The sequence below is a fragment of the Euprymna scolopes genome, chromosome 41 (genome assembly GCF_053919585.1).
Source record: "Euprymna scolopes isolate OS-2025 chromosome 41, ASM5391958v1, whole genome shotgun sequence".
Taxonomy (NCBI): Eukaryota; Metazoa; Mollusca; class Cephalopoda; order Sepiida; family Sepiolidae; genus Euprymna; species Euprymna scolopes.
Window position 1 is genome coordinate 65,364,289 of NC_136522.1, and position 27,561 is coordinate 65,391,849.

Consider the following 27,561-nt stretch of genomic DNA (forward strand, 5'->3'; position numbering starts at 1 on the left):
TAAACCATTTATTTTCGACAGAAAATAAACATGTTTATTTTATTCAGCAATTGAATTTTGTTTCCTTCCTGCCATTCATTTCATTATTTTCTTTTGTAGCAAGTTAGGATTATTATATCCTGGTCCGTAACAGTGGTGTCTTTTTGTGTCTGGTCCAGTGGTCACACTGAAGATGAGAACAGTACCCCGATGAATCCAAATAAGACGAATAACCAATCCTCATCTCAAAAATTCATAATGTTGTAAAATGTCTAAAAATAATGTTGTAAAGTGTATAAATGTATATTTGTGCATGCGTAGAAGAGCACTATAAGTCGACTTACACATGCCAAATTCTATTTATTTATTTTTAATTTGGACCCTTTAGCAGCTATTTTTACCAGCTAAAAACCAAATCAAATTTGTTCCACTGGTTCAAATTCCCTATATATCAAGTTTCAAGTCTGTGGACCAAAAATTGACAGAGGAGTTTGGTAGAGACCATTCCTCAGACAGACAGACAAAGTCACTTTTATATATATATATATATATATATATATATATATATATATATATATATATATATATATAGGTAGCTATTCATTTGTAAATCAAAAACCATTGGCTATGTTTAAAGTCATAGAGTGATTATGGTATTTTGGTGGAAGAATCTAGCTAAGAGTACCGATTTACTTGCCCCCCCCCACGAGGGCAGAGTTAGACACAATGTCGGCTTTTAATGTGGGGAAAAATACAGCTCCCCCAAAAAGGGGCACTCTGGATAGGAACAAAAATTTAAATTGTCTCAGTCATGAAGGATTTCTCCTTCACTGACCGAGGACAGAAAAGGTGAAGTGTAACATCAGAACAGATACTACACTGTGATGTTGGCCCGAAGTTGTTGTTGCACCACGTTTTGGCCAACTCATCCTCTGGCCTTCTTAAGGTGATGAATGATTATACAAATTACTCATCTTAAAGGATTCCAATAAAAATAATATAAACAAAAAGAAAGGAAGAAAGATGAAAGTGCACTGGGGACAACCCGAAGTTTATTACGAGGAGGTTGAAAATAAGAAAATTCCTTCCGGAATAAACACCCCAACCTCCTCGTATTAAGAACGACTTTCGGAATAAACACCTTTTAGAGGTTGGACAACCAGTGCAGTAGCAGTGTCAGAAATTTCGTGAAAACTATTGAATAATTCCACCCGCTATCTTTCAAAGCTTATAACTCCTCGAAAAATGTAATTCAAGCCCTAATTTTTTTTTTCAATTAAAGGAGCAAGGACCAAAGAATCATTAAAAAAAAAAAACGAACAACGTGTTTTTTGTTTTTTTTAAAGGTTTAAATTTCGGACTTTACAGGTAAATTTCTAAAAAACACTACTTTTTTTTTGTTTTAAATTTGAATATATTATTTATTGATCTTTTATCTTCAATTTGTGATATATAAAACTTTAGTACATAAATTATTTACTTTTTAATAGACACTTGAAAATGGGGGGGGGGCGTGAATTTAAAAAAAAACGTTTGTCTAAAATATTATATTCGATTTATTGGAAAGAGCATAAAATTTCACATTGACCCTGAAAATATCGTAAAAATAGAATCAATAGAAAAATTTTGATAGATTTTTAAAGTTTAAAAATTGAAAAATACCGAACTTGTAACATTCAATTAATTTCATTACTACTTTTAAAAAAATATTTCTATTACTTTTTATTCAACTTTAATAGTTTATTTTGGAAGTATAATCCATAAAGAAAATAACTAACCCACCTTTAAAGGAGAAATTACGAGTTTTTTATATTTTATTTGCAGTTTCGTGTTAGGGGTGTCAAAAATTCCTACAAAAATTCTGATACACCTACCAGTGCAGTCTGCAGTACACATTGATCGAAAGAAATAAGAGCATGTAATTACTAGGGCTAGGACAACAGCACGTTGTTTTCATTGTTTTGACTCTCGAGTGTGTATCCGTTGCGTTGATATCTTAAATGTTTTATATATAGGGTTCTCGATTAATTAACTGTGTCTAACCGTGTCTAATATATACTCGAATAAATGAAAAGAATATTGTGTTGCCATAGCCTTAGTAATTACACACAAAAATAAATAAATAAATAAATAATTTTTTTTTATTTTATTACGTGGAAGATAAAGATAAAAATTAATTGACCCAAATTGTTAACCAAAGAATTGTTTCTTCGATTTTAGCTATAATCGAATTATTGTCCCTATCAATTAATCTCCCCCACGAGGGTCGGATGTGCCACAAGGTTGAACTGTGGGGGAAGGGTATGAGCGCCTCAACGACACCCAAAGTATAGTATGGAGAATTCTTTAAAATTTCCTGAATAGGAGACGTCGATGTTCCCAAGTACAGGGGTAGGAGCGCCGACAATAATTCTCCAGCGTGTGTACTAGGGGCAGAGGAATGCTGTCCGTATCCGAAAGGAGGAGGTAATGCTTAAAAGTATGTCTTCTTGAACGGTGAGCAGAACCAACAAATCTAATCGTTTCAGAAGGAATTGAATCGAGATGGCCTTTGCCTTAATAAATAAAGAAAACGCCATGAAATTTAATCCGAACATGTGTATATTGTTATTTTGACTATAGCACCTGTTCGTTGCTTCAAAAAAATCATCACCATTTAGAATGAATTTATTACTAGGAACAATTTCTTAATGTTTCTAGCTTTTCGTTATTTATTTATTAATTACTTATTTTTATTGAACAATATGGGTTTTTCCTGTTAACATATTTTTCGACTTGTGTACACCTCACGTTGACACCATATTGGTTTAATAATAAAAAAAAGGAAATAAAGAAATAAAAATTTGGGCGAGGCACGAATTGACCAATCAAAACGAGATGATGCAATCACCTAACAGACGCCATATTCGTACACCAAAAAAGTAGTTCCTAATATTTTACGCCGAAAATAAACCTAAAAACCGATTAAAACATATTTTAAAATAATTCAACAAGATCAGAACTCCCTAATCTCTCGTTATATATCGGTATTAATTCGTATGTTACAGGTTAACACTGGCTGAATGATGTCCCTATAAAGACCGAATCACCGAAAATATCTCATTCTTTCCCGAGCTACAAAGACGAACAGATTTCACGCAAGCAATGGCTCAATAATTCTGCTTCGAGAAATTTTTCAGTGCAGGGGTAACCTTTGCACAATGGCGTAAGTTGTTTTTTAATCTTTATTTTACAATATTATCCTTCTAAAATTATGATCGGATCAATATATATGTTTAAAAAAGAGATGAACAAATGTCCATATGCCGCCATGCTAGTCTCCAGTTTTTTTTGTTTTTTCTTTTAAGAAATCTGATGATTTAGGAATTTCATTTAGCCGTAAATTGTAAAGACATTTTGGGGTGCTTATTCAGATGGGCACTTATGGCAGCAATTAAAAATAAAGAAAATACAGAAATCTTTATGTACGTACTCGTTACAGAACGGAGATGTCATATTCTAAAAATTATATATTCGATCAAGTAGTTTTTTTTTTTTTTTTTTTATAAACTAATAAAAAAAACCCACTTTGATCAGTTTACGTGATTTTTGGAATATAACCTCCTTCTGTAACTAATACGTACATCATACAGATTTTACTATATTTTTTCTTTTAATTGCCGCCATAACTGTCAATTTGAATAGTCACCTATATATTTTACGTGATATTTATTAGTTCGGTTAATAAGTATTTTGGGTATTTTTTTTTTTTTTTTTTTTTTTTTAGATTAGGTCCACCTCGACAATTTTCTTTTAAATGACACCTACGTGGGTTTTCGACTATGTTGAATACGAAAATCGCATTGAAATTTTGCAGAAATAATTAGGATACTGGTCGCGATTAGAGTTCCCTGCCGAACAGTGAACACCCTAAAAAAAAACACTGACTTCTCCCTTATAGTTGCCATAGTAACTAAACGATCATGAATTTTTATCGACTTTGTTTTACTGTTTATGAATATTGAAATAAAAGACATTACTACACATTTATTAATATCTCACTTTTAATCACTTTAATTAAGCTTAGAAATACGATTTAAAATATAGCGCGGATCATAAGTGCACCAGCACCACTCACCAGCAGTACCAGCACCCATTTTTTTTTATTAATAAATGTTTAGTAATTATTTTGCTTTTAATATTCATAAACAGTAAAAACGTCATTTAAAAAGAAAATTCTATTTAAAAAAGAAAAGAAAAAGTCGATAAAAGTGACACATAAACAGTAAAAAAAAAAAAAAGTCGATAAAAGTGAAATATTAATGTGTAGTAATGTCTTTCATTTCAATATTCATAAACAGTAAAAAAAAAAGTCGATAAAAATTCTTGATCGTTTAGTTACTATGGCAACTAAGGGAGAAGTCAGTGTTTTTTTTTTTTTTTTTAGGGTGTTCGTGTTCGACTGTTCGGCAGGGAACTCTAATCGCGACCAGTACCATAATTAGTTATCGAGATATAAAAAATTGTATTAATCATTGTATTCTTCGGCGGCAATCTTTTTTACGCGCGTGCAGTGTCGGTCATAGATGAGTGGATTTGTTTATGGCGCGCGCACGCTCGTAAAAAAGATGGCCGCCAAATACAATGCATAATACAACTTTTTTATATCTCGATAACTACTTGCTTCCGCAAATTTTCAATGCGATTTTCGTATTCAGCATAGTCGAAAACCTATATGAGTCATTTAAAAAAAAAAAAAATTGGAGGTGGACCTAATCTGAAAATTTACCCCAAGGTACGAATATTTAGAAAGGTATGAGTTATCGACCCCTGTTCGTCTGACGCACGCGCACGCCCTCTATCGGCCGTTCTTTAAACTAAAATACACACATTCGTCTCCTGTCACTGTCATGTAGAAGTGCTCAAAGACCTTTAAAACCCCGATTTTTATAGGTATTCGGGTCTGTATAACATTGTTTTCACGCGCATGAAAATAATAATGGCGACCAGTGAAAACAATACGGAATACAGACCCGAATACTCCTAGAAATCAACCAAAATATTAATACATTAAAATTATATTTTGATACATTTTTTGGTCAATGTCAAGTTTCTTTCCAACTCCTCCAAAAACTTTAAAATGACGGCTTTTAAAGGTTTTCGGTGATGCTGAAAACGAATATCACATTTAAATTTGGGGCAGATAAGTAGTTTTCATGAAAGTACTTTTTTGGGGGTTTTATTACTGTACACATAGATTCGAAAAAGTTGTCAGAAAACAAATATATAACAAATAAATGTTATTAAAGGCAAGATAAGTTACTTTTCTACCAAACTGGATATATTTTTCGTGTTTTTATTCAATGTAACATGTTTATTCAGCTCGAAAACCGTACAGTGTTTACCGATGTATTCGGAAATTCAAGATGGCGTCTTATTCTCTCTTTAATACGGTAAGTTTGGGAAAAGATGTTATAAATAAAAAACCGGGTAAAATACTGTTAAAAACTCGCTCAATATATGTTACCGTGACATAGGTTGACATATATTCGGCGGGTTTTTAATAGTATTTTTTATAGTTTTTTATTTATAACCTTTTTCCATACTTACGGTGTTAAAGAGGGTGTGAGACGCCATCTTGAATTTTCCAATACATCGGTAAACACTGTTTTTCGAGCTGAATAAATATGTTACATTGAATAAAAACACAAAAAATATATCCAGATAGGTAGAAAAGTAACTTATCTTGCCTTTGATAACATTTATTTGTTTTTTGTTTTTTTGTTTTTTTTTCAAAAAGTGGGGATAACTTTCCTATATAAATGTACCGTAAAATGAGCACACACTTTCTGGTCACCTAGTAATTTCTTCATATCATAAAGCAAATTTAACTGATATTCGTTTTCCAGCGCCCCCCTGAAAACCGGCGCTTTTTTTTTTTTTTTTTTTTTTTTTTTTTTTTACTAAGAGATCAGTGGCGCTTCTACAGAATTGGAACGAGATTTTGTAGTCGATATTTTTTTTTATTTTATTTTATTTTATTTATTTTTTTTTTTTCAGATAAAAAAGCTATGATTTCAACTGATTTAAAAAAAAAAAAAAAATACTATAATCGTGTTAGCAGGTGAAAAATTGCCATTTTGATTAAATCAAAACTGAAAATTACCTCCCTTTTGAACTCTCCTGTGTTTTACATAAGCAAGTACGATCGATAGAGCAATAAAACGCAGGTATTACCCCCCCCCCCCAAAAAAAAAACCCTACCTTTTTCAAAAATAATTTTCACTAAGTTCCAGCAAATTAAAAAAAATAATAAAAATAAGTCTCAGGTGTGGCGTGTTCTTGTCGAGTGTTTTCGCTAGGGGGATCAATTTACTAGAATGTTGTAATTAAAAACTGAGCACTCCTTTCAAATATCTAAATATTGAGGAGGGGTGCTTCTTCGGTATTATTATACAAACACCGTGACAGCGTTAGGGTTAGGATTAGGGTTAGGGGTAGGGTTAATTCGCTGTCACGGTGTTTGTATAGTTTTACCGCTTCTTCTACCCTATTGGGACGAGATTTCGGAAATAGTAATATTGAATTTCACATGAAAACAACTCTCCGTATTTGTAAGATGATTATATCAAAAAATTACGAAAATCGATAAGGTAAAAAAAACTTAAAAGAAAATAGAATTTGAGGAACATGATCGTGTATGCTTATGTAAGAGTTAGCAAGGGAGACAATTCAACAGTTGCAAAAAATTATTTTGACGTTATTTAATTTTTAGGCGATTAAACAATTATGAAAAAATCTTAAATGAAAACCAGACTGAAACAGTGAAACACTGTATATAGGTTATATTTATTTTGTTTGCTTTGCGTTAGTCACATAAAAAATTTAGTTACTTCCTTTATGGTTTCGTTTCGCTTCATTTTATAAAAACAAGATGGCAATTTTTTACCTGCTAACACGATTAAAGTTTTTTAATAATTCAGTAAAATTCAGGTAATTTCGACTTCATAATTTGGAAGCTACCATTGTAGTAACTTATTAGAATTGATAAAAAAAAAATCAGTTGAAACCATTGTATTTTCTATCGACTACAAAATCTTGTCCTAAATCTGTAGAAGCACTTTTTTTTTTTTTTTTTTTTTTCATAATCTGGTAGATTAGTGGGTACTGGTCGCGAGTTCCCTGCCGAACACCCTAAAAAAACACTGCCTTCTCCCTTAGTTGCCATAGTAACTAAACGATCATGAATTTTTATCGACTTTGTTTTACTGTTTATGAATATTGAAATAAGACCTTACTACACATTTATTAATATCTCACTTTTAATCACTTTTATCGACATTTTTTTTTTTTTTTTTTTTTTTTTTACTGTTTGTGTCACTTTTATCGACTTTTTCTTTTCTTTTTTAAATAGAATTTTCTTTTTAAATGACGACGTTTTAACCTTACAATTGAATAAAAAAACATTAAATTTTAATTGAGCTAAGAAATACGATTTAAAATATAGCGCGGATCATAAGTGAACTAGCACCCATTTTTTTATTAATAAATGTTTAGTAATTATTTTTCTTTTAATATTCATAAACAGTAAAAACGTCGTCATTTAAAAAGAAAATGCTATTTAAAAAAGAAAAAATCGATAAGTGACACATAAACAGTAAAACAGTAAAAAAAAAAAAGTGATTAAAAGTGAAATATTATTAATAAATGTGTAGTAATGTCTTTTATTTCAATATTCATAAACAGTAAAAAAAAAAAAAAAAAAAGTGGTTAAAAGTGAAATATTATTAATAAATGTGTAGTAATGTCTTTTATTTCAATATTCATAAACAGTAAAAAAAAAAAAAAAAAAAAAAAAGTCGATAAAAATTCATGATCGTTTAGTTGCTATGGCAACTAAGGGAGAAGTCAGTGTTTTTTTAGGGTGTTCGGCAGGGAACTCTAATCGCGACCAGTACCGATTAGTGTCCAATCGATGATAATCCGCTTAAAAAATTGCAAAAAAAAAAAAAGTGGGGGTGTTGTAAACGTTTTTTTTTTTTTTTTTAATAAAGAAATTACATTGGCTTACAAGTGTCAATTCAAATTTCACCGAGGAAAAAAGTCTCTTAATAGGTCAACAAAATCGAGTATCATCTTTTATTTGTGGAAAGTAAAACTTTTCTCTCAGGCGCCACTTCAAAAAAAAAAAAAAAAATCACTTTATGTAAATGATTTTTTTTACTCTATTTTTATTCCACATCATGAATTAATTTCCATTAATAAAACTCGCGGCAATCTAAATTAACGTCAGTGAAATTTTTTTTTATTTTATTTATTTATTTTTTTTGAAAAGGTTCAAATTCAAGCAAAACATTAGCACCAATAAGGGACTGCCAAAAGTCACCACAGAATTACCCCACCCTATATATAACACGATGTAACTTTATTATAAATTAATATTATCAGTATAACTTTTGTGCCATTTAAAAGAAGGGCAAGATAAACCAGTAATAATTTTTTTTAAAATTTTTTTCATCGAACGAAAATAATGAAATTGCGAGACTAAAAATCGTGTTTACATAATTGGGCGCTTTAAAATAACGTTCCCAGATAAGTAAGCATTTCGAACGTGAAAACATACCCGTGTTTAATAAATCTAGCAAAAATCAACTAATGGTCAGATTTTCCTGAAATTTTCAAGACTTATCGATTTTAGAATGAAATTACATATAAAATGCAGTTTCCGTAAAATATACGAGGGGAAATATTTTAGTGCGTGTTCCCCCATATTTATTTTTTCGAAATTCGAACAAAATATATTTAAATCTATCGAGATTTCTATTTATTACGAAATATATTTCATAATAAATAGAGAATTTGATTTCAAATAAGTAAAAAATATTTATTTTTTAAAAGTTTAAATACGTATTGAACAAAAATTTACCTTGAAGCTGCAATTAAAAAATTGATATAAACTTAATATTATGTTTGTTTTGTTTTTTAAATAGCTTTTTTTTTTCTTCTAATTAATATATACTATAATCAGTTGAATTGCCAAGAAAAAGTAACTTCTTAAAAATTAACTGATTTTTAAAAGATTAAAACGATTAAAATTTCATTATTTCAAAATGTTCGCTACAATATAGACTTTAATTGTGTGAAAACTTTTTAAAATATAAAGTTATAATATAAATATGACTCTTGCCACCTATTTTATGGCCAGATTAAACCCGATTAAAAATTAATATTGCGTTGAAATCCAGTTTTTGTACATGCACTGCGATATTCTTGTGTCTTGTTTTATGAAATAAAATATGGAAGCCGAGACTGAACAAAAATGAACTGGTTGATTGAAAATCTTCACTTCTGCAGTTGCGTCTGTCGTTCTAAAACTTCACAGCTTAACTCCATTATTCTGTTAATGTTTACTAAAAAGTAACCAAATTATCTATTAAATGTAAGTTAAATTATTTTTATAAATTTTTTTCTTGTGTTTTACGTTTAATTTTAAAGTTTATTAAACTTTTTTTCTTTTTTTTTTTTTTTTTCCAATTTTAAATACTTTAAAAACTCAACTTCTTTCGTTAACGTTTGTTTTTAATTTTAGTAGTAATGAAGTGATCGGAGACACCAAACTGGTAAAAGAAAAAAATTATTCCCAAGTAGAATTCAGGAGGGAGAAAAATGCTCTTTCGTATAAATAATTTAAATCGTTCCAAAGTATCAAATTAACAAATAACATGCGTAGTGCACTAACAAACTATCTTGTCACTTCTGCTCTTCTGCAGATGTCAAAAAAGTCGCATAACATTTTATTTTTGTGTTAAGTTTTCTACCCCCACTGAAAAAAACAGATTTCACTTATTTCTAATGATGAATCTCTTTTTACATTTCAATAATTTAATCTTTAAATAAACTATTTGAATGTAAAATAAATTAAATTAAATTACAGTAGTAAATAATAGTTTTAAAAAAATCGTTCGCTGTGGCTCGCATAAAGCACATCAATTGATGATGTCACCAGATTATGTGCACATTTTTGGAGAAGTTCACATAAAAATGGTAGTGTCTAGAGTACAAAAAAAAAATGAAAAAAGCTTAAACAGGAATGTTATTTTTATACATATTTCGCAATAAAAGCTCGATTAGGTAAGATTGGAACACATCATCAGAGGTGGCACATTGTCTTTATCTTCCATTTTGCACGTGTTCTATCTTGTGTGTGAATCGGAGGATCCATCGGATCAACAAAATTTTGGTGTACCACTATATCGTGTGTATACGCCGAAATTATAGAAATACATTTTTTGGTTCAACTACAAAGGAGGAATTGGACCAGTAATTCACTCCTGTTCATTTGTTCACACTTTTCTCAACTACGCCTTGGATTTTTTTTTTTTTAATAATTTTGAACAAACATTAGTCATGGTAAAAGTAAATTTTTGCCAGAACGGATTTTCTGGGATAACTCTGGTTGTCACACGGAGGCATTATAAGGGTAAAATTGCCTCTAAAGCATTCCATTTGTTTGTACTTTTTTCAATAACTACACCTTGGTTTCTAGATTTTTTACATTAGTCATGATGAAAGTAAATTTTCCACTCGTGGAGCAGGACACTCCTTCAGTTTTTATAGAAATACTCTTTGTATTTTTTTTTTCTTTTTTTTTCTTAAAAGTTTTTTAACGACGCTAATTGCCACATGTATTTTTTTCATAACTTTCATAGATACATTTAATCAAATATTCATTAACTTTGTATGTTAGAAACGTTATCTTGTCTAATTTTCAAAATCAGATCCATATAGCATTTAAGCTGATAAATCAACCTTTCATTTTCTTAAATTTTGGGAGTCGGATATTTTTTCGTTCCACGCGTAACTTTTTGACTAATTTTTGAATTCATTTGTTTTTGTTCCATGTTATCCTCAATGTAGTTACATACTTAGCTACAATTTATCTTAAAAAGATTACTTAGTTCCACTCTAATATGAAACATATTTAAATAATGATCTCAAAAAATTTAACATCACTAAGAAAAATAACTTTAAATTTATGAATATAATAGTCTACCATAATTTTAAAAATATGTAAATTTTAAAAACTAAAAATAACTTCATCCCGAATGGATACAGCTGATCAAATATATATATATATATATATATATATATATATATGTCTTATTTGTAGTATTCCAAATTATACTGGGTTTATATAATGTTTGAATTTGTCCGAATAGTCTTGAAACAATTGTAACTAACGATGAAATACACTATTTGTTGCTATCAACCCATCCTTTTGGAGTCTCAGTTTTTGTTAAAACAATTTATTTATATATATATATATATATATATATATATATATAATGACTGATGTTTGTGTGTTCCCTATAAAATGAAAGGTTAGTCGACGCAAGATTTGAAAATGTATTATGTAAAATTTATCTGAAGAAAATGGAAGTGTTCCAGAATTCCTAAGCTGCTACAAGGGCTTAACCCCCTTAGAACTTCCAAATATATTCGAGCTTTAATGTAAATCATGTTTTTTCAGGGGAAGACAATTGACGTAGTCCCCAATCTGTACGTTATCCTCTGTGCAGAATTTCTAAATACCACACAACAGAATTCTCCTCTTACAACTTTAAATACGTAATTAGCTTTTGATATATATTTAAGCTAATTCATAGTTTTCTAACATTCCAGCTTCTGATTATATTAAGGGGTGAAACGAAAGAGTGAAGTGAAAAAATATATAATAGTAATCCTCATTCACTCCCGGGCAATGTCAAGTCTTCCTCAGTATAAAATAAGGGAACGAGAATCACCTCCCTCCCATAATTTTAATTGATATTCTGCAGTTGGTATTTTTTTTTTTTTTTTTTTACGGCCTAACCCAGCATAGTATAAACACCCCCTAACCTCCCCATGTTAAGAACGGCTTTTAGAATAAACACCTCCAACCTCAAAAACTATACTACATACTAAAACATGCTACAAAAATTAGGAAAGGGTAATTCTCGTTCAGGTCCGCCAGGAAAACTAAAATTAATAAAAAAAAAATGTAGGTATCACAATATTTTGAATGATTTTTTTTTTTTTTTTTTTTTTTCTACCCGGACAATGCCGGATTAGTACAACAGGTAAATTGTTTTATAAGATGGGTGTTATTTAATGGATCCTTATTGACCTAATTAATAATTTTTGCTTTGTGAAATTACTTAGACGAATCGTTTAACGAGTCTTGTTAATTAGCTGTTTTAATTAACTTGCTAAGAAGAAAAGAAATGAACTGAATGACTTGTGAAAGTCTGAATGACCTCAAATCTCTTGACTATCAGATTTGGAATGAAAACAAATAGGCAAATCAGAAAAAAAAAAATTTTTTTAATTCATTTTTAATAAATTATTCACTTTAAAAAAAAAAACGTAAATTGTAATATTCAAATCCTATTTTTGTCAACTTGAAGTTAGAATGGAATTATAAAAATAAAAAAAAAAATTTTTTAATTCATTTTTAATAAATTATTCACTTTAAAAAAAAAAAAAAACGTAAATTGTAATATTCAAATCCTATTTTTGTCAACTTGAAGTTAGAATGGAATTATAAAAATAAAAAAAAAATAAACCATACAAATCTGACATGTTGAACCACTCACTGAGCTCCTAAAATATTTGGGAGGTGGGTGCAAAACAGGTTTAATAGAAACAAAACTAGTTTCTTTTTTATTACTTTATCTCTTTCTGTATTTTCCTCACCAACTATCAGTTAAATTATTATTGCCTGTGGTGATATTCCCTTTTTTTTCATGATTGGCTATTTCAATCGTTACATTCAACTGATGATAAATGGAAAGTGTATGTTATAGAAACGGTATTAAATAAAAGGGGATAATATGCACTGAGAGGGTGTAAGTGATAAAACGTGAGAATTGGATCACTTTACTTTTGGAGTTACCACTCAAGGTCAAGGATTAATGAATTAGTGATAAACTTTGCCCTTTTAAAAGTTGAAGCTCATTGACTTAGAATGAGTGCTTTCAACCAAATTCATGGTTGAATGTGTGCTCATAATTGCATTAGATAATCTCTATTAATCCCTAACTCTGCGCTGAATGGATATTGTTGTACTTAGTTTACTGCACCTTATCACAACAAAGATCCATACAAAATTTCAGCCAGATCGGCTCAGTAGTTTCCAATAAAAAGTGGAATGGACGAAGTAATAAAATATAGATTGACATTCATCCACTACATCAATAAATACTAAAAACTTCAAATGGAAATCTGATTTTTATTTTTTCTTACTTAAAAATAACCTGTTATCGACTATTAGAAATAACCTGTTATCGACTATTAGAAATAACCTGTTATCGACTATTAGAAATAACCTGTTATCGACTATTAGAAATAACCTGTTATCGACTATTAGAAATAACCTGTTATCGACTATTAGAAATAACCTGTTATCGACTATTAGAAATAACCTGTTATCGACTATTAGAAATAACCTGTTATCGACTATTAGAAATAACCTGTTATCGACTATTAGAAATAACCTGTTATCGACTATTAGAAATAACCTGTTATCGACTATTAGAAATAACCTGTTATCGACTATTAGAAATAACCTGTTATCGACTATTAGAAATAACCTGTTATCGACTATTAGAAATAACCTGTTATCGACTATTAGAAATAACCTGTTATCGACTATTAGAAATAACCTGTTATCGACTATTAGAAATAACCTGTTATCGACTATTAGAAATAACCTGTTATCGACTATTAGAAATAACCTGTTATCGACTATTAGAAATAACCTGTTATCGACTATTAGAAATAACCTGTTATCGACTATTAGAAATAACCTGTTATCGACTATTAGAAATAACCTGTTATCGACTATTAGAAATAACCTGTTATCGACTATTAGAAATAACCTGTTATCGACTATTAGAAATAACCTGTTATCGACTATTAGAAATAACCTGTTATCGACTATTAGAAATAACCTGTTATCGACTATTAGAAATAACCTGTTATCGACTATTAGAAATAACCTGTTATCGACTATTAGAAATAACCTGTTATCGACTATTAGAAATAACCTGTTATCGACTATTAGAAATAACCTGTTATCGACTATTAGAAATAACCTGTTTATCGACTATTAGAAATAACCTGTTTATCGACTATTAGAAATAACCTGTTTATCGACTATTAGAAATAACCTGTTTATCGACTATTAGAAATAACCTGTTTATCGACTATTAGAAATAACCTGTTTATCGACTATTAGAAATAACCTGTTTATCGACTATTAGAAATAACCTGTTTATCGACTATTAGAAATAACCTGTTTATCGACTATTAGAAATAACCTGTTTATCGACTATTAGAAATAACCTGTTTATCGACTATTAGAAATAACCTGTTTATCGACTATTAGAAATAACCTGTTTATCGACTATTAGAAATAACCTGTTTATCGACTATTAGAAATAACCTGTTTATCGACTATTAGAAATAACCTGTTTATCGACTATTAGAAATAACCTGTTTATCGACTATTAGAAATAACCTGTTTATCGACTATTAGAAATAACCTGTTTATCGACTATTAGAAATAACCTGGTTATCGACTATTAGAAATAACCTGGTTATCGACTATTAGAAATAACCTGTTATCGACTATTAGAAATAACCTGTTATCGACTATTAGAAATAACCTGTTATCGACTATTAGAAATAACCTGTTATCGACTATTAGAAATAACCTGTTATCGACTATTAGAAATAACCTGTTATCGACTATTAGAAATAACCTGTTATCGACTATTAGAAATAACCTGTTATCGACTATTAGAAATAACCTGTTATCGACTATTAGAAATAACCTGTTATCGACTATTAGAAATAACCTGTTATCGACTATTAGAAATAACCTGTTATCGACTATTAGAAATAACCTGTTATCGACTATTAGAAATAACCTGTTATCGACTATTAGAAATAACCTGTTATCGACTATTAGAAATAACCTGTTATCGACTATTAGAAATAACCTGTTATCGACTATTAGAAATAACCTGTTATCGACTATTAGAAATAACCTGTTATCGACTATTAGAAATAACCTGTTATCGACTATTAGAAATAACCTGTTATCGACTATTAGAAATAACCTGTTATCGACTATTAGAAATAACCTGTTATCGACTATTAGAAATAACCTGTTATCGACTATTAGAAATAACCTGTTATCGACTATTAGAAATAACCTGTTATCGACTATTAGAAATAACCTGTTATCGACTATTAGAAATAACCTGTTATCGACTATTAGAAATAACCTGTTATCGACTATTAGAAATAACCTGTTATCGACTATTAGAAATAACCTGTTATCGACTATTAGAAATAACCTGTTATCGACCATTAGAAATAACCTGTTAGTGACTTTTCCTAAATAAGCTTTTTCCATATTTCATATATCTGATTATGACCATCAAATTATTTTTTATTAAATACATGGTTTACATGTTTTGATAATAATGTATGTTATCAAATCTAAAATACATTTTTATTTGAATATTATCTCCTTTTTAGTTATTTTATATTTTGTTGTGAAATCCATAAAAAAATATGCAAGATTATTTACAAAGTATGTCTTAGAATTATTAAAGTAAATATTTTTTTTAACATAACTCAATCCCCAAACTAGATGGATGGTCAAATTCAATGCTGCCAAGACTAAACTGGTTTCCTTCAATAATTACAAGAAACCTTCTCTGCCACCAATGCAATGCAATGGCCAGTGACTCCCTGTCTGAGAGTACATCTTTCAAACTGCTTGGCCTAACGTTCACAGGAAACATGAGTTGGAACAATTATATTGAAAACCTTGCCAGGGCCGCTGCGAAAAAGGTAGGCTCTTTCTACCGTGCTAGAAAACTGCTGACACCTGAAAGTATCCTGTACCTCTATAAGGCTACCATTCGCCCATGTATGGAGTATTGTTGTCACATTTGGGCTGGTGCATCTGCTACTAGTCTCTCGCTCCTAGACAAGGTTCAAAAGAGAATCACCAATTTGATAGGCCCTGAACTGGCGTCTAAGCTTCAGCCTCTGTCCCATCGACGAAACATTGCATCCCTCTGCCTGTTGTACAAGTATTTTAATGGTGAATGCTCTGACGAACTGCAGACACTTGTACCCCCACGACGTAGACACCCTCGACACACCCGACAGGCAGCTAAATCCCACCCCCACACAGTAGAGATCCCTAGATGTAAAAGATCTTTCTACTCCAGTAGTTTCTTCCCCAGAACTGCTAGACTCTGGAATTCCATTCCAAGTACCTGCTTCCCCAACTGTACTGACATGCAAAAGTTCAAGTGCAACGTGAACTGACATCTTGCTGCCCAAATCCCAACATAGTGCCCCAGTAGTTGCTGCCCTTGATAGTAGCCCCCTACACCAAAGTGGCAATGCGCCTTATTTGGGGTGAAAATGTAAAAAAAAAAAAATAAAGAATATTTTTTATGGTTCGTTTGATTATATTAGATGAACCCCAACTTAAAAATACTGTTTTAGTATAATGGTGGTAGTGAATGATTAATAGTGAAATTGTTTTTCAGCATTATTCCCAAACTTCCTTTTTAAAGTTAAAGTAAGAAAACAAAAGACACAAATTCATAGCCACTTTCATTTGTAGATTTGAAATGTAGAAATGAAAATCAAACCAGCAAAATAGAAATCCATAAGGGGCTGTTTAAGATCTGTAACTTGTACAGAAGAGGAAATGAATTATTTTTTTTTTTTTTTTTTACTTTAAGGTAGACAACTTTTTATATTCTTCAATTAAAAAAGAAACAATAGATGGTCCCCTTAATAATTTTGATGGTTGTAATATAAAAAATGTTTCCCATATTTACCATTTGTCTATGTGAAACTAAATTGTCAAATAAACTAGCAAAGTACATTATTATAATACAAATAACTGAAAATTGGCTAGTCAGAATGAAAGTTTGATATGTCAACTTAAATTTTATTTAGGTCCAACTTTTCAAATTTCATGAGATTTTGTGTTAGATGTGCCTTAAACTTTGCAAGTTGACTAAATTTCTCCATAAAACGGAATTTGACAAATGTCAACTGGCAAAACATACCTGGCACACCTATATCTGTCATAAAATAAATTAAATCCAACATTGTGGTAACAGCTGGATGAAAAAAAATTTGGATCACTTGAAATCATCCTATTTAATTTTAGAAGCCAACTGTTGAGTTCTATACTGTCATGGATTATAAAGTATGACAAAGAATGATCCTTAAGGTTAACTAACCAATAAGATAAAATAGTTTCAATGTGGTCTCCTTCTTTGTTAATACATCGGTCTTCCAAGAAAAACATTAAAATGATAAAAAAAATTATGAATTCTTTAACGGCTTATTTGTATTTTTCCGGTAATTATGGCTTTATTTTAGTGTTTTTTTTTTTCGTGCTCTCTAGAGAGAGAAAACTGACCTTTGTAATTCTGACCATATTTAATTTACCATGAAGCAATCATGTTGGCGGGGGAGGGGTCAAAATTATACTAATAATAAAGAGGTATATTCAACTTATTTGGTCTGTCAGGATTTTAGTTCTGAGATTTGAGTGCCTTGGATAATTTATGAGAAAACTATTTTCTTAGCTTCAGAACTTTTCAGGATTGATGACTATGATTGTATGGTTTGAGGAAGTTTCATTGCCAATTTAACTAAAAAGTTGTAGGGTTTCTTGAAATGATGCTGTAAGTTCTTCATTGAACTCAACTGGCCGTCATATTCAGTCCTTATTTTCACGGTTCATACAGGCTTAAAAAGATCTTGAATTTTAAGCTTTGTCTTAAAAAGACCTTATTTTTATTACCTTGAAAAATCCTTAAAAATCGTATTTTTTACGGTCAGTAAAAATTTGTGTTGGAATATTTAAAAAAAAAAAAAAAAAATCAATACATTCTTCTAAAATGGGATCATTATTTCCGGTATCATCAATACAAGAGTTATGCCCCTTTGTCACAAAACTACTCAATGTTATCTATATACTTTATGGATGTACCTATTTACTATGCCTCCCCACGGGACAGAGTTAGACACCAGGGTCGTTTTTTAACGTGGAGAATTTTTTAAAGATGAAAATACTATTAGTTTTTTATTTGTTTTGAAAACTTGCATTTTGTCTGAAGAAGACCTTGAAAAGTCTTTGAAGTCTAATCTTTAAGAGCAAAACTTCCATTTCTGAATTTTTTTTAACAGATCTCTTCACTCGTTCTGACATTTTTAACTAGAGTTTCTTCAACGGCAGTTTTTAAATTCATAAAGCATATGTCTTGCATTTGCCTCTCTCCTTTCAATCTCAAGACAATATATTCTGCTTGTGTGGAGAGTATATGAAGCACATATTGAGCAATCTCTAGTTGTAGCTCTCTTGAATCAGCATTGCTTATGTCCAATTGACTGAAAATAATGCTATAACGATTACTGTATTTTCAAGTTTTCTCCTAAGCTAGTTGCACATTCATGTTTTAAGTTGATCCTATTTAGTTCATAATTGGAAGGAAGATGTGTCAATTCCATACCTTTCCCAAAGTATATTAGTAAAAATGTTGCTGTAGCCCAGAGTTTGCAACCATTACACTATCCTACTTCTGTTTTTTTTAATACTATCATGGTGAAATTTTAAATGTTTCCATGTAAAAAAATTTTGAACATGTCTAACAAGATACTATCCTCAACAATAAAGATAAACTCTAATAATGTGGTATTTTATGAATTTTGCTGGAATCTGGAACAGGAATTCATCTGGTCTGTTGGAGTATCCAGCTGTGCTGTTACTTAAAGTAACATCTCTAGAAGATGCACCATTCCTCCTATGAGCCAGTTGGAGAGAGGAAAATTAGTGCTCTACTAATTCTGTTTGAGACAATCTTAATTGAACACTTTCATATCTATTCATCTTGTAGCTAATCAGTGTTAGCCATAGGAACAGGAGCCTTTGATTTCTGAAAACTTATTGAAGAAAAATGAAAACAAAATCCTTAAGTAATCCAATCTACCAAATTTCCATTAATAACGACTACTATGATATTATCCCATTGATTCCTGTACACTCAATAACCCTTATCCTCGAATTGCCTCAGGGTCTTGATAAGTGGTGACTCCTTTGTAAAAATATAAAATAAATAAATATTTAGTTCTCATTAGATATTCTTATTTCCTATTGGATTTTCAAGAATTATATTTCAGGCATAACTAATAGAATGACCTAATAGAATTGCACCATATGCTGCATGGCGCTTTCTTTTCTTTTTTTTATTACCAAGTGTCATAGATTTAGATGGTTTGTAAATTACTAAGATTATAAGTTGAAAATCTTAAGCATGAAAGATGAACAGTGTCTCTTATGCAGGAGCATCGATAAATGTCGTTTCAAACTTGAACATAGGAAACTTTCTGTCTGGTCAGACATTCTTTGGTATGCTTAGACACCATTTGTTTTTTTTTGTTTTTTTTATATTGCTGGTACCATTGGTAAATATTTATTGGTTTTTAAAAGTAAAATTAAAATCTGTAAATTACCTCTCTACAAGTATATTTGATGTTTGCGAAAATATATGCGCATATGACATGGGTTTTTACAGTACTATGAAAATTTAAAGACAAAAACCCAACTCTATAGCTAAATATGTAGAAATTTTAAAAGAATCTGAATCGGGAATTCAGAACAATCTAATTGAATCCAGGGGAGGTACTGAAAAATCTATATCTATAAAAGTGAAAATGTCTGTCTGTACATTTCCCTACCAAATAACTCTGTCAATTTGCCGTCGAGAGACTCGAAATTTGACATACAGGGTATTGAGATTTGGGAAAATCTTTTTAATCGGGTTTTGGCCAGAATTTTGCTGTTAAAGGGTCAAAGTTCAACGATTTGACTTCAAGAACTCTATCAAACTCCTACCAATTTTGGGACTAAACACTTGAAATTTTAGATATAGGTTAATGGATCTAACTTTATAATTTTATTTGAGCCCAGAACAATGAATGCTAAGGGGTCAAAGTTAGATAAAATTTGACCTCTGCCATCTCTACCAACTATTTCTTAAGGAAGCCTATTATCTAGAAATTATGGTACATATACTTTTTAATGTATACATATGCACATAAAGTTATGAACAGTACATAGAGCCCGAGCAAAGCCGGGCTGAACTACTAGTGAATAAATCAACTGAATGGATTGAAGGATGATTCTTCATATGAATTGAATTCCTACGTGTGTTAAAAAAATGACTGAACCTTTTGTAGTGATTCTTATATAAATGAAAAAAAAACAATTCATTATTCCCCTGACAAAAGGAGTGTGGACCGGTAAATTCACCCATGTCCATTCATCTGTCCGCATTTTTCACAATAACTGCCTTGGAATTTAAAAAAATTTTGTACACACATTAAACATGATATGAGTGAAAAAGTAACAGAACGGATTTTCCAGAAAAACACGGGTTGCTCCTAGGGGTGCCTTTCAGGTTAAAATGGCTAAAATTGACACTTTTGTGCTTATTAAAAAAAACTGATGCCTTAGATTTTTATAAAACTTTCTGAAAAGTTGTAACTAACTGATTTCGATATAATTTTGTTTGTCTATACTTCGCGATAACTCTTGGGTGTGTCCCAGGGGCTCTTTTAGGGCTAATAAAAACACTCCATTTTTGAGACTATTTTACCATATTTGTCCAAAATTTTCTGTGTATGTCTACTTAGCAGTTTTGCATAGTGCTGAAATCAAAGTTAAATATTTTAAGGCCTTGGGGGCGGGGGTGCAAATAATGGACTTAGTCATTTCTTTTTTGATGCTTCGTTCACTGTGCAATCACAGGGAACCTTGCATGCTTCACTTGTTTACATGGACAGCTTTTTTTAAATTATATAAAACTTGAAATAGAATTTAGTTGTTTGATTGGGGAGAAAAAGAAACTATTTCATGTCCTTGCAAAAAATACCTTTCTTGACTCAGATTTGTATTAACCTCCGTATATAACTCTTTATCATGGAATTTGTGATTGAGTTTTAAAACTATTTTTTTCTCTTTTTTTTTTTTTTTTCAGGACCTTCAAATATGTGCAACTTTTGGCATTTGCCACTTTCAACTCCAAGATCTCTCGTTTAGACGATAGTCATGGAAAGCATGGATATGGACTTGATTTTGTTAGGTACCAACTTCTCGGGCGAGGAGCCTCAGAGCACCTCCTCAGCCCTAGGTGACCAGATGGACTGCGGTACTTTTGATTGTTTGTCGGATGCATCTCTTCCAAACGAGTTCTGCAAAGACTCAGGTCAGTTGGTGTAGATATTTTGACCAAAGGGGTATGTAATTGGTTATCACTAGAGATCTGGCAAGAGAATATTCTTTTCATTATTTTGACTCTCTAGTATATATATCAGTTAATATCTTATGTTTTTAGATAGTGATGTGGTTCTCGATTAACTGTATGGGATATATACTAGAGTCAAAACAATGGTAAGAATATGCTGTTGTCATAGCCCTAGTTATCACACTCACTTCAGTGGAGTTGAATATACAAGTTAAACCATTTTTGTAGTTATAATGAAAATTTGGGTCTGATACTGTTATGAGATATGAAATAGACGTTTTTATTTAAGTTCAATTATTTTATTTTTTTATGAATGGGAGTGTTGGTATATCCTCATTATTTATGCTTTGCAAAAAATAATGTTCTAAGACAAATATGTGAGTATGTGTGGAGCAAATGACAGAAAGTAATGGATACTCAGTTGATTTGATGTACACATTTCATTTACAGCAGGGGTTCTCAACCGGGGTCCACATGGACCATTTCTGGGAGTCCACAAAATTATTATCATAATTATTATAGTTGTTGTAGAACACTTTATTTGCATTAAATTAGTTTTCATTTAAAAAATAAAGCTTAATTATATAATATTTCTTTGATTATTAAAACCTCAAAATTATATTAGTGAAAAATAAATTGTCTTATAACCAATAGTTATGAAGGGGTTCATGAGTAAAAAAAGGTTGAGAACCACTGGTTTACAGGAATGCAACACAATAATACAAATTCCATTAAGCAGTCTTATTGCAACTATCGTGGATAGAAGTAATATATCTCTATTTTTATTTACTCTAGTTCCAAGAAATTCTTTTCTTGGAGCCTGCCAGCGTCTCGTGTCATGGTTGTCTTCCTACAAAAATTCCCATAAGACATAATTTCGAAAAGTTAGCTTCCTTTGATCATATTTCTATCGTCGTAAAGATATTTTTTTAATAGTCGTATTATAACAAGTGTACACTCTGCGTCAAAAATACTCGTGGTTTGGTTTTATGGTTTGTTAGATTTTGCACTAATATTTCAATGAATTAAAGTTTTAATCAGAAAAGTTAAAAATGAATTAAAAAAAAATAAATAAATAAAATGCATCAGTTGGTATAAAAAGGAGGGAAGTAAAATGTCTCATAGACATAGAATGAAGTTCTTTTCAAATTAATTTTAGATGTGACTGGGGGGGGGGGGGGTCTTATCCCTCACCTTAAAAATTTGAAATGAATCCTCGAGCTGGTATTTTAAATCCCAGTGATGTTTTTGTGACGGCGACAGATATATATAGAATGATGAGTGAATTTTGTTGACGCAAAATACCCACAGATTCATTGGTGCTTCTATATTATACAAACAAAAAAGTACTAAATTCTAAGTAAAACAAGTCGTACGTACGTTATTGTCATGTTGCAAATCCTAACATATCCAAAAATTAAAGAAAACAATAAGGTAGAAAAATATTAATGAAAAAACTGTTTTTGATAAGGTTTATATAGTGGAATAAATTTTGTCCGACATTTTGAATTATGTTTGTCACGTGACATAAGCAACCTAACTTAATTATCTCCCCTGCCAACCTTTTTTTTTTTTTTTTTTTTAAGTAAGCATAATATAATGATTTCACTTTTCACAAATTTATTTTTTCATTACTAATCGTTCAGTTGTTCGCTTGAGAAATCAACTCTGGAGATCGTTGGGAGTCTGAAATTCAATGGCTTGATGTTCGACAAAGATTGTTACTGGGACTGACACAACCAAACAACTATCAAACCCACTTGGATGTCCTTTTCTGCAACTATAGTATCACATACACCTAGAGCATAGATGACTTCTAACAATTTGTCTTGTATTGTTTTTACTGTAGCATGATCACGAAAGTAATTGTCGGGTTACAATTTTTCTTAAGAACAATAATTCGATCCTAGGATATTCCACGGCGCAGTCACGATAATATTTGTTGCCCAGATAACAGACTACCTCAAAAAAGTAAATTACTTTTAGCTCAGATAGGAGAAAGCAAATAGCTTTCCAGAACTTCTCAAATGGCTATTTTATAAATATATTGTATGATACAAAATGAATAAAAAGTTGATTTGTAAAACAAATTCCAATCCTTCCTCCAAATGTTAAGAGGGTTGGTATATAAACCTTATTAGTGTACACTTTTTTTTTTTTTTTACTAAATGTTTAATTTGGATTCAATTGTGAAAATTTTCATAAACACATTTTTAAAGTAACACTTCAACTGAATAAGCTGTCTATCTTATAGTGTGTATATATGTCTATACTATGAATGTTTTTTTTTAATTATTTTTTTATGTATTGATATTCATATTCAAAACTTTTTTCTATTTATTTAAAAAGAAAATACAATTTTGTTATATATGGGTCATGTAATTGCATATTTTAATTCTCTATTTTTTCTCTTTTCTTATGGGATGATCATCTTCAGTTAACTATTACGTGTAATTATATTCATGCAGATATTTTACATGATTTATACTTGCGTAATATTTGCATAAAAAGGTTATAGTAAACACAACCCTCTTTCTATATATATTTATGTATGCGTGTATATATTTGTTTAAAAAACTTTGCTTACCAAACTGTCAGTTTTTGGTCTTCAATCCCGGTAACATAAAGTTTCTCTGCTAGTTTAAAAAAAAGCTTACATAATTCTAGTTTTTAAAAAAATAGCCATTTATTTAAAAGTTTACAAAATAGTTTTTATTTTTTTCTTTATCTGGTAATAAATTTTTTCAATTAAAAAAAAAAAAGTTTCGATGTAAAGACTTTATGTAAAGTTTAAAAATATATTTGTTATATAAAACTATTTCACAAAAAAACATTTAAAAGTAAAGACTTTTTGTCTGTAGTTTAAAATTAAATTAGAATTTATATAATTTATAAAATCTATTTTTTGGGGTATAACACCCATAAGATTAATGCTAAAAAAAAAAATTTGCAAGCTATAAAAAGAAACAGTAACATAACCTCATTCTTCCCTTGCCTTCATTTTTGCGTCGGATTTTTAAACAAAAATTGTATTTCTTTTCCAGATCTCTTTCTCCTGGACGAAACACCACTAAACACCCTAACCAACAGGGAGAACGGTATTACATTCATGAACCCACTTTCTGATTTATCCCTCGGCCTAGATCCTGATTTTACCTATAATGAAAAACACTATTTCTCGTCCTCTTTCACGGATGATTACGAAAAACTTTTTGACGGGCAGGGCATTACAAATTTATTGAACTGCGGTAATCTTATGAAATCTCCTTTGTCGTCGGAAGACGTTGAGAGTATCCTAGATACCGCTTCTCTCTCGGATGGCGATACAAATTTTTTGCCGGAATCACCATTAAGCGTTATCAATGATAACCCTCCATCTATTTCCCCACAACCCAATGAAGAATTATTTGTCTCTCTTACTCCGCCATCCCTCAAAGAAATCTCCAATTCCCCGTCTCTCTCAGAAGTAACTCCGGATTGCTCGCTCCACTACGAAGAAATCCCTGCCTCCACCTCTCCCTCTCTCTACGAAGAAATTCCTGCCTCCGCCTCTCCCTCTCTCTACGAAGAAATTCCTGCCTCCGCCTCTCCCTCTCTCTACGAAGAAATTCCTGCCTCCGCCTCTCCCTCTCTCTACGAAGAAATTCCTGCCTCCGCCTCTCCCTCTCTCTACAAAGAAATCCCTGCCTCCGCCTCTCCCTCTCTCTACGAAAAGAACCCCAGCTTCCCAGCGATCTTCTCAATATACACAGATGAAAGTAATGGCACTCAAGCTCCTGATATCGTTCTGGAAGGCGTCATTGACGACCATCCCTGTTTGTTGGTGTCTAGCCCCAGAAAGGAGAAGAGACCCAAGTCGTACCGTACAAAAAAGACTCCCTATAACACGTGGGACAAAAGTACCGAGTCCATTTCTTCACCAACCATTGACATTTTAGACATACCCGAGCACCTTAGCAAGAAAGAAAAGAAGAAACTTCAGAACAAGAACGCAGCCACACGATATCGTCAGAAGATGAAGGAGGAGGCTGATATGCGGAAGCAAGAGGAGGATGACCTTCTGAAGGAGAATAAGAAACTTAGGAACCGAGTTGAAGATATCCAAAAAGAGATTCAGTATTTGAAGAATCTCTTGAAGGAAATTGGTAAAGTTGGAACCAAACCATAAACTTTCTTTTTCTTTTTTTTTTTTTCTTTTTTTTTTTTTTTATTGAGTCAGAATGTAAAGGCATTATTGGGTTCTTTCTGACTTCTTAATATAGAGGGTAACTCAGAAGTAACTAGAGTTTTAATAAAAGAAAAAAATAATTTACATAATAAAATTTATTGATATATAAATATTTCCGCAGGCTTAGCAACAAAAAAAAAAAAAAAAAAAAATTAATAAAATGACTTATTCCAAAAGCTCCAGTCATTTGGTTTTCTTGGTCTTGAAAAATGTTTGCATAAACTTGTTGATTCCAAGTGTTGAACAAGTCTCTTTTTACTGTTTGATTAACTGTTCCTTAAAATTGACAGTATGTCTCGCTCTTTTCTGTTTTGTGAGGCATCGTTACAAAAAAAAAATGTTCTTTGACTGTCTTGGATTCTTCCTCTGTCATTCGTAAAGCACACATTTCAATCTAAAATAAACGCATACAACTGTAAAATTTAAAACCGCTTGATTAAATTGACACTGGTAAAATATGCCTGGGTACTTCGGGCTTGCCCTCTATGTATGCATGTGTTCTCGATGAGAATTAGTTTACATTTAAAAACCAATAAAACATTATTCATTTAGATGTTATTTTATAGCGTGCTTATAAGTGAAATATAAAAGCTGATACAATTACGCTCATCTTCAGCACTACACCTTATTAGAAATAATGCTTAAATCACAACAAAAGCATCATCTGTCGATTTATTTTTTTTAGGGCATTAAACTTGGTATAATGTTGCCGTTGTAACATTTTAAACTGCATACAGTTACTGTTACTGTACGTCAAAAGTGAGTTTCAATTGCTGTTTCCCACAGGGTTTTTTTTTTTTTTTTTTTTTCTTCTTACATCTTCATTAGGATGAGTTATATCATTTGTTTATTGATATTGACTTTTCTTCCCCCCCCCTACAAAAACAATGAATATGGGCGTTGATGTCAGTTTTCGATTTGTAACTGAAAACTCTTTCCAGTTATAAGCCAGTGACAAGAACACCCTTGTTTCATTAATCATTTCCTTTACCCTCGGTCATCCTTGCCTTATTAAGCCAACTTCTGCTATACTTTTATCTTTGCTTATTGAATATTTAACCAATGCAAATCAGAATATTAAACGGCTCAGTTTAGACAGAAGTCGACAGCAAAAGGTGTTGTTGCAGATGTAGTCCCTGTTATTTAACTTCTTCTGGCTGAAATTTTTAGTTTTCCTCAAGTTTATTAAAATGTGAGGTGAAATTAAAAAATGGTTAACAAAGCCCTAGCCCTCCCCATGTTAAGAACGGCTTTCTAAATAACCTTATTTCAGCATAGTCCATAAACTACAAAATACCCCACAAAAAAAAAACAATTTGATTACTCATTTTTAGTTTAAAAAATTAAATTAAAAAAAACTTTGAAACTTTTCCTGGTTTTCATTATTTCTTTACCTAAAATACAAGGGTGACTATTTCTTGACAATTCCTGACTCGCTCTGTAAGACTTCCCATTTTGGATCGGTTAATATTTTGGTTTGTCCAATTCTTTGAATGACATGACCATCTTAGTACTGTTTTTGTGTGTGTGTGTGTGTGTGAACAATGTTTAATCTCCGAAAGAACCCATAAATGCACCTCTCTTTATTTTATTTATTAAATCATCGACTCATTACCCCTATCCTCTTCATTCAAAAGTACTCCTCTTTCATGGTTTAAAGGCTTTAGATGTGCGTGTGTGCCCAAAATTCTAGAAATTATCCTGATCGTCATAGATATTTCATTTATATATACTATTAATTTAATAAAACATTTCTTTACCTGCATATTTTTTTTTTATTTTGATTTTGTTTCCATGTATAAAAAAAAAATCTAATAGATTTTATTTTTTATTGTATAGAATGATTTAATCTTGCCTTTTATAAATATGATTTCTTGTTCAATAAACGCTTAGGATTGTTTTTTTTTTTTTCTTTTTTGCATGTAAAACTTTTTTCCTCCCTCGTTTAAATAAAATTTTAAAATGTACGCAAATGAA

The 27,561-nt window shown here is 30.9% G+C and overlaps 1 protein-coding gene across 1 annotated transcript; it reads left to right on the plus strand.

Moving 5' to 3' along the window:
- The first annotated feature begins 2,863 nt into the window (after positions 1-2,863).
- On the plus strand, positions 2,864-27,561 carry LOC145266563 (uncharacterized). Its single transcript, XM_080122381.1, has 3 exons — positions 2,864-3,184; positions 21,090-21,317; positions 24,401-27,561. The coding sequence occupies exons 2-3, from the start codon at positions 21,161-21,163 to the stop codon at positions 25,522-25,524; spliced, it is 1,281 nt and encodes a 426-aa protein (XP_079978507.1). The 5' UTR covers positions 2,864-3,184; positions 21,090-21,160; the 3' UTR covers positions 25,525-27,561.

Excerpts from the sequence above, each read along its gene's own strand:
- LOC145266563 (XM_080122381.1), top strand. The coding sequence starts at position 21,161 with ATGGAAAGCATGGATATGGACTTGATTTTGTTAGGTACCAACTTCTCG. Across the intron at positions 21,318-24,400 it reads CGAGTTCTGCAAAGACTCAG|ATCTCTTTCTCCTGGACGAA; the intron begins GTCAGTTGGTGT and ends TTTCTTTTCCAG.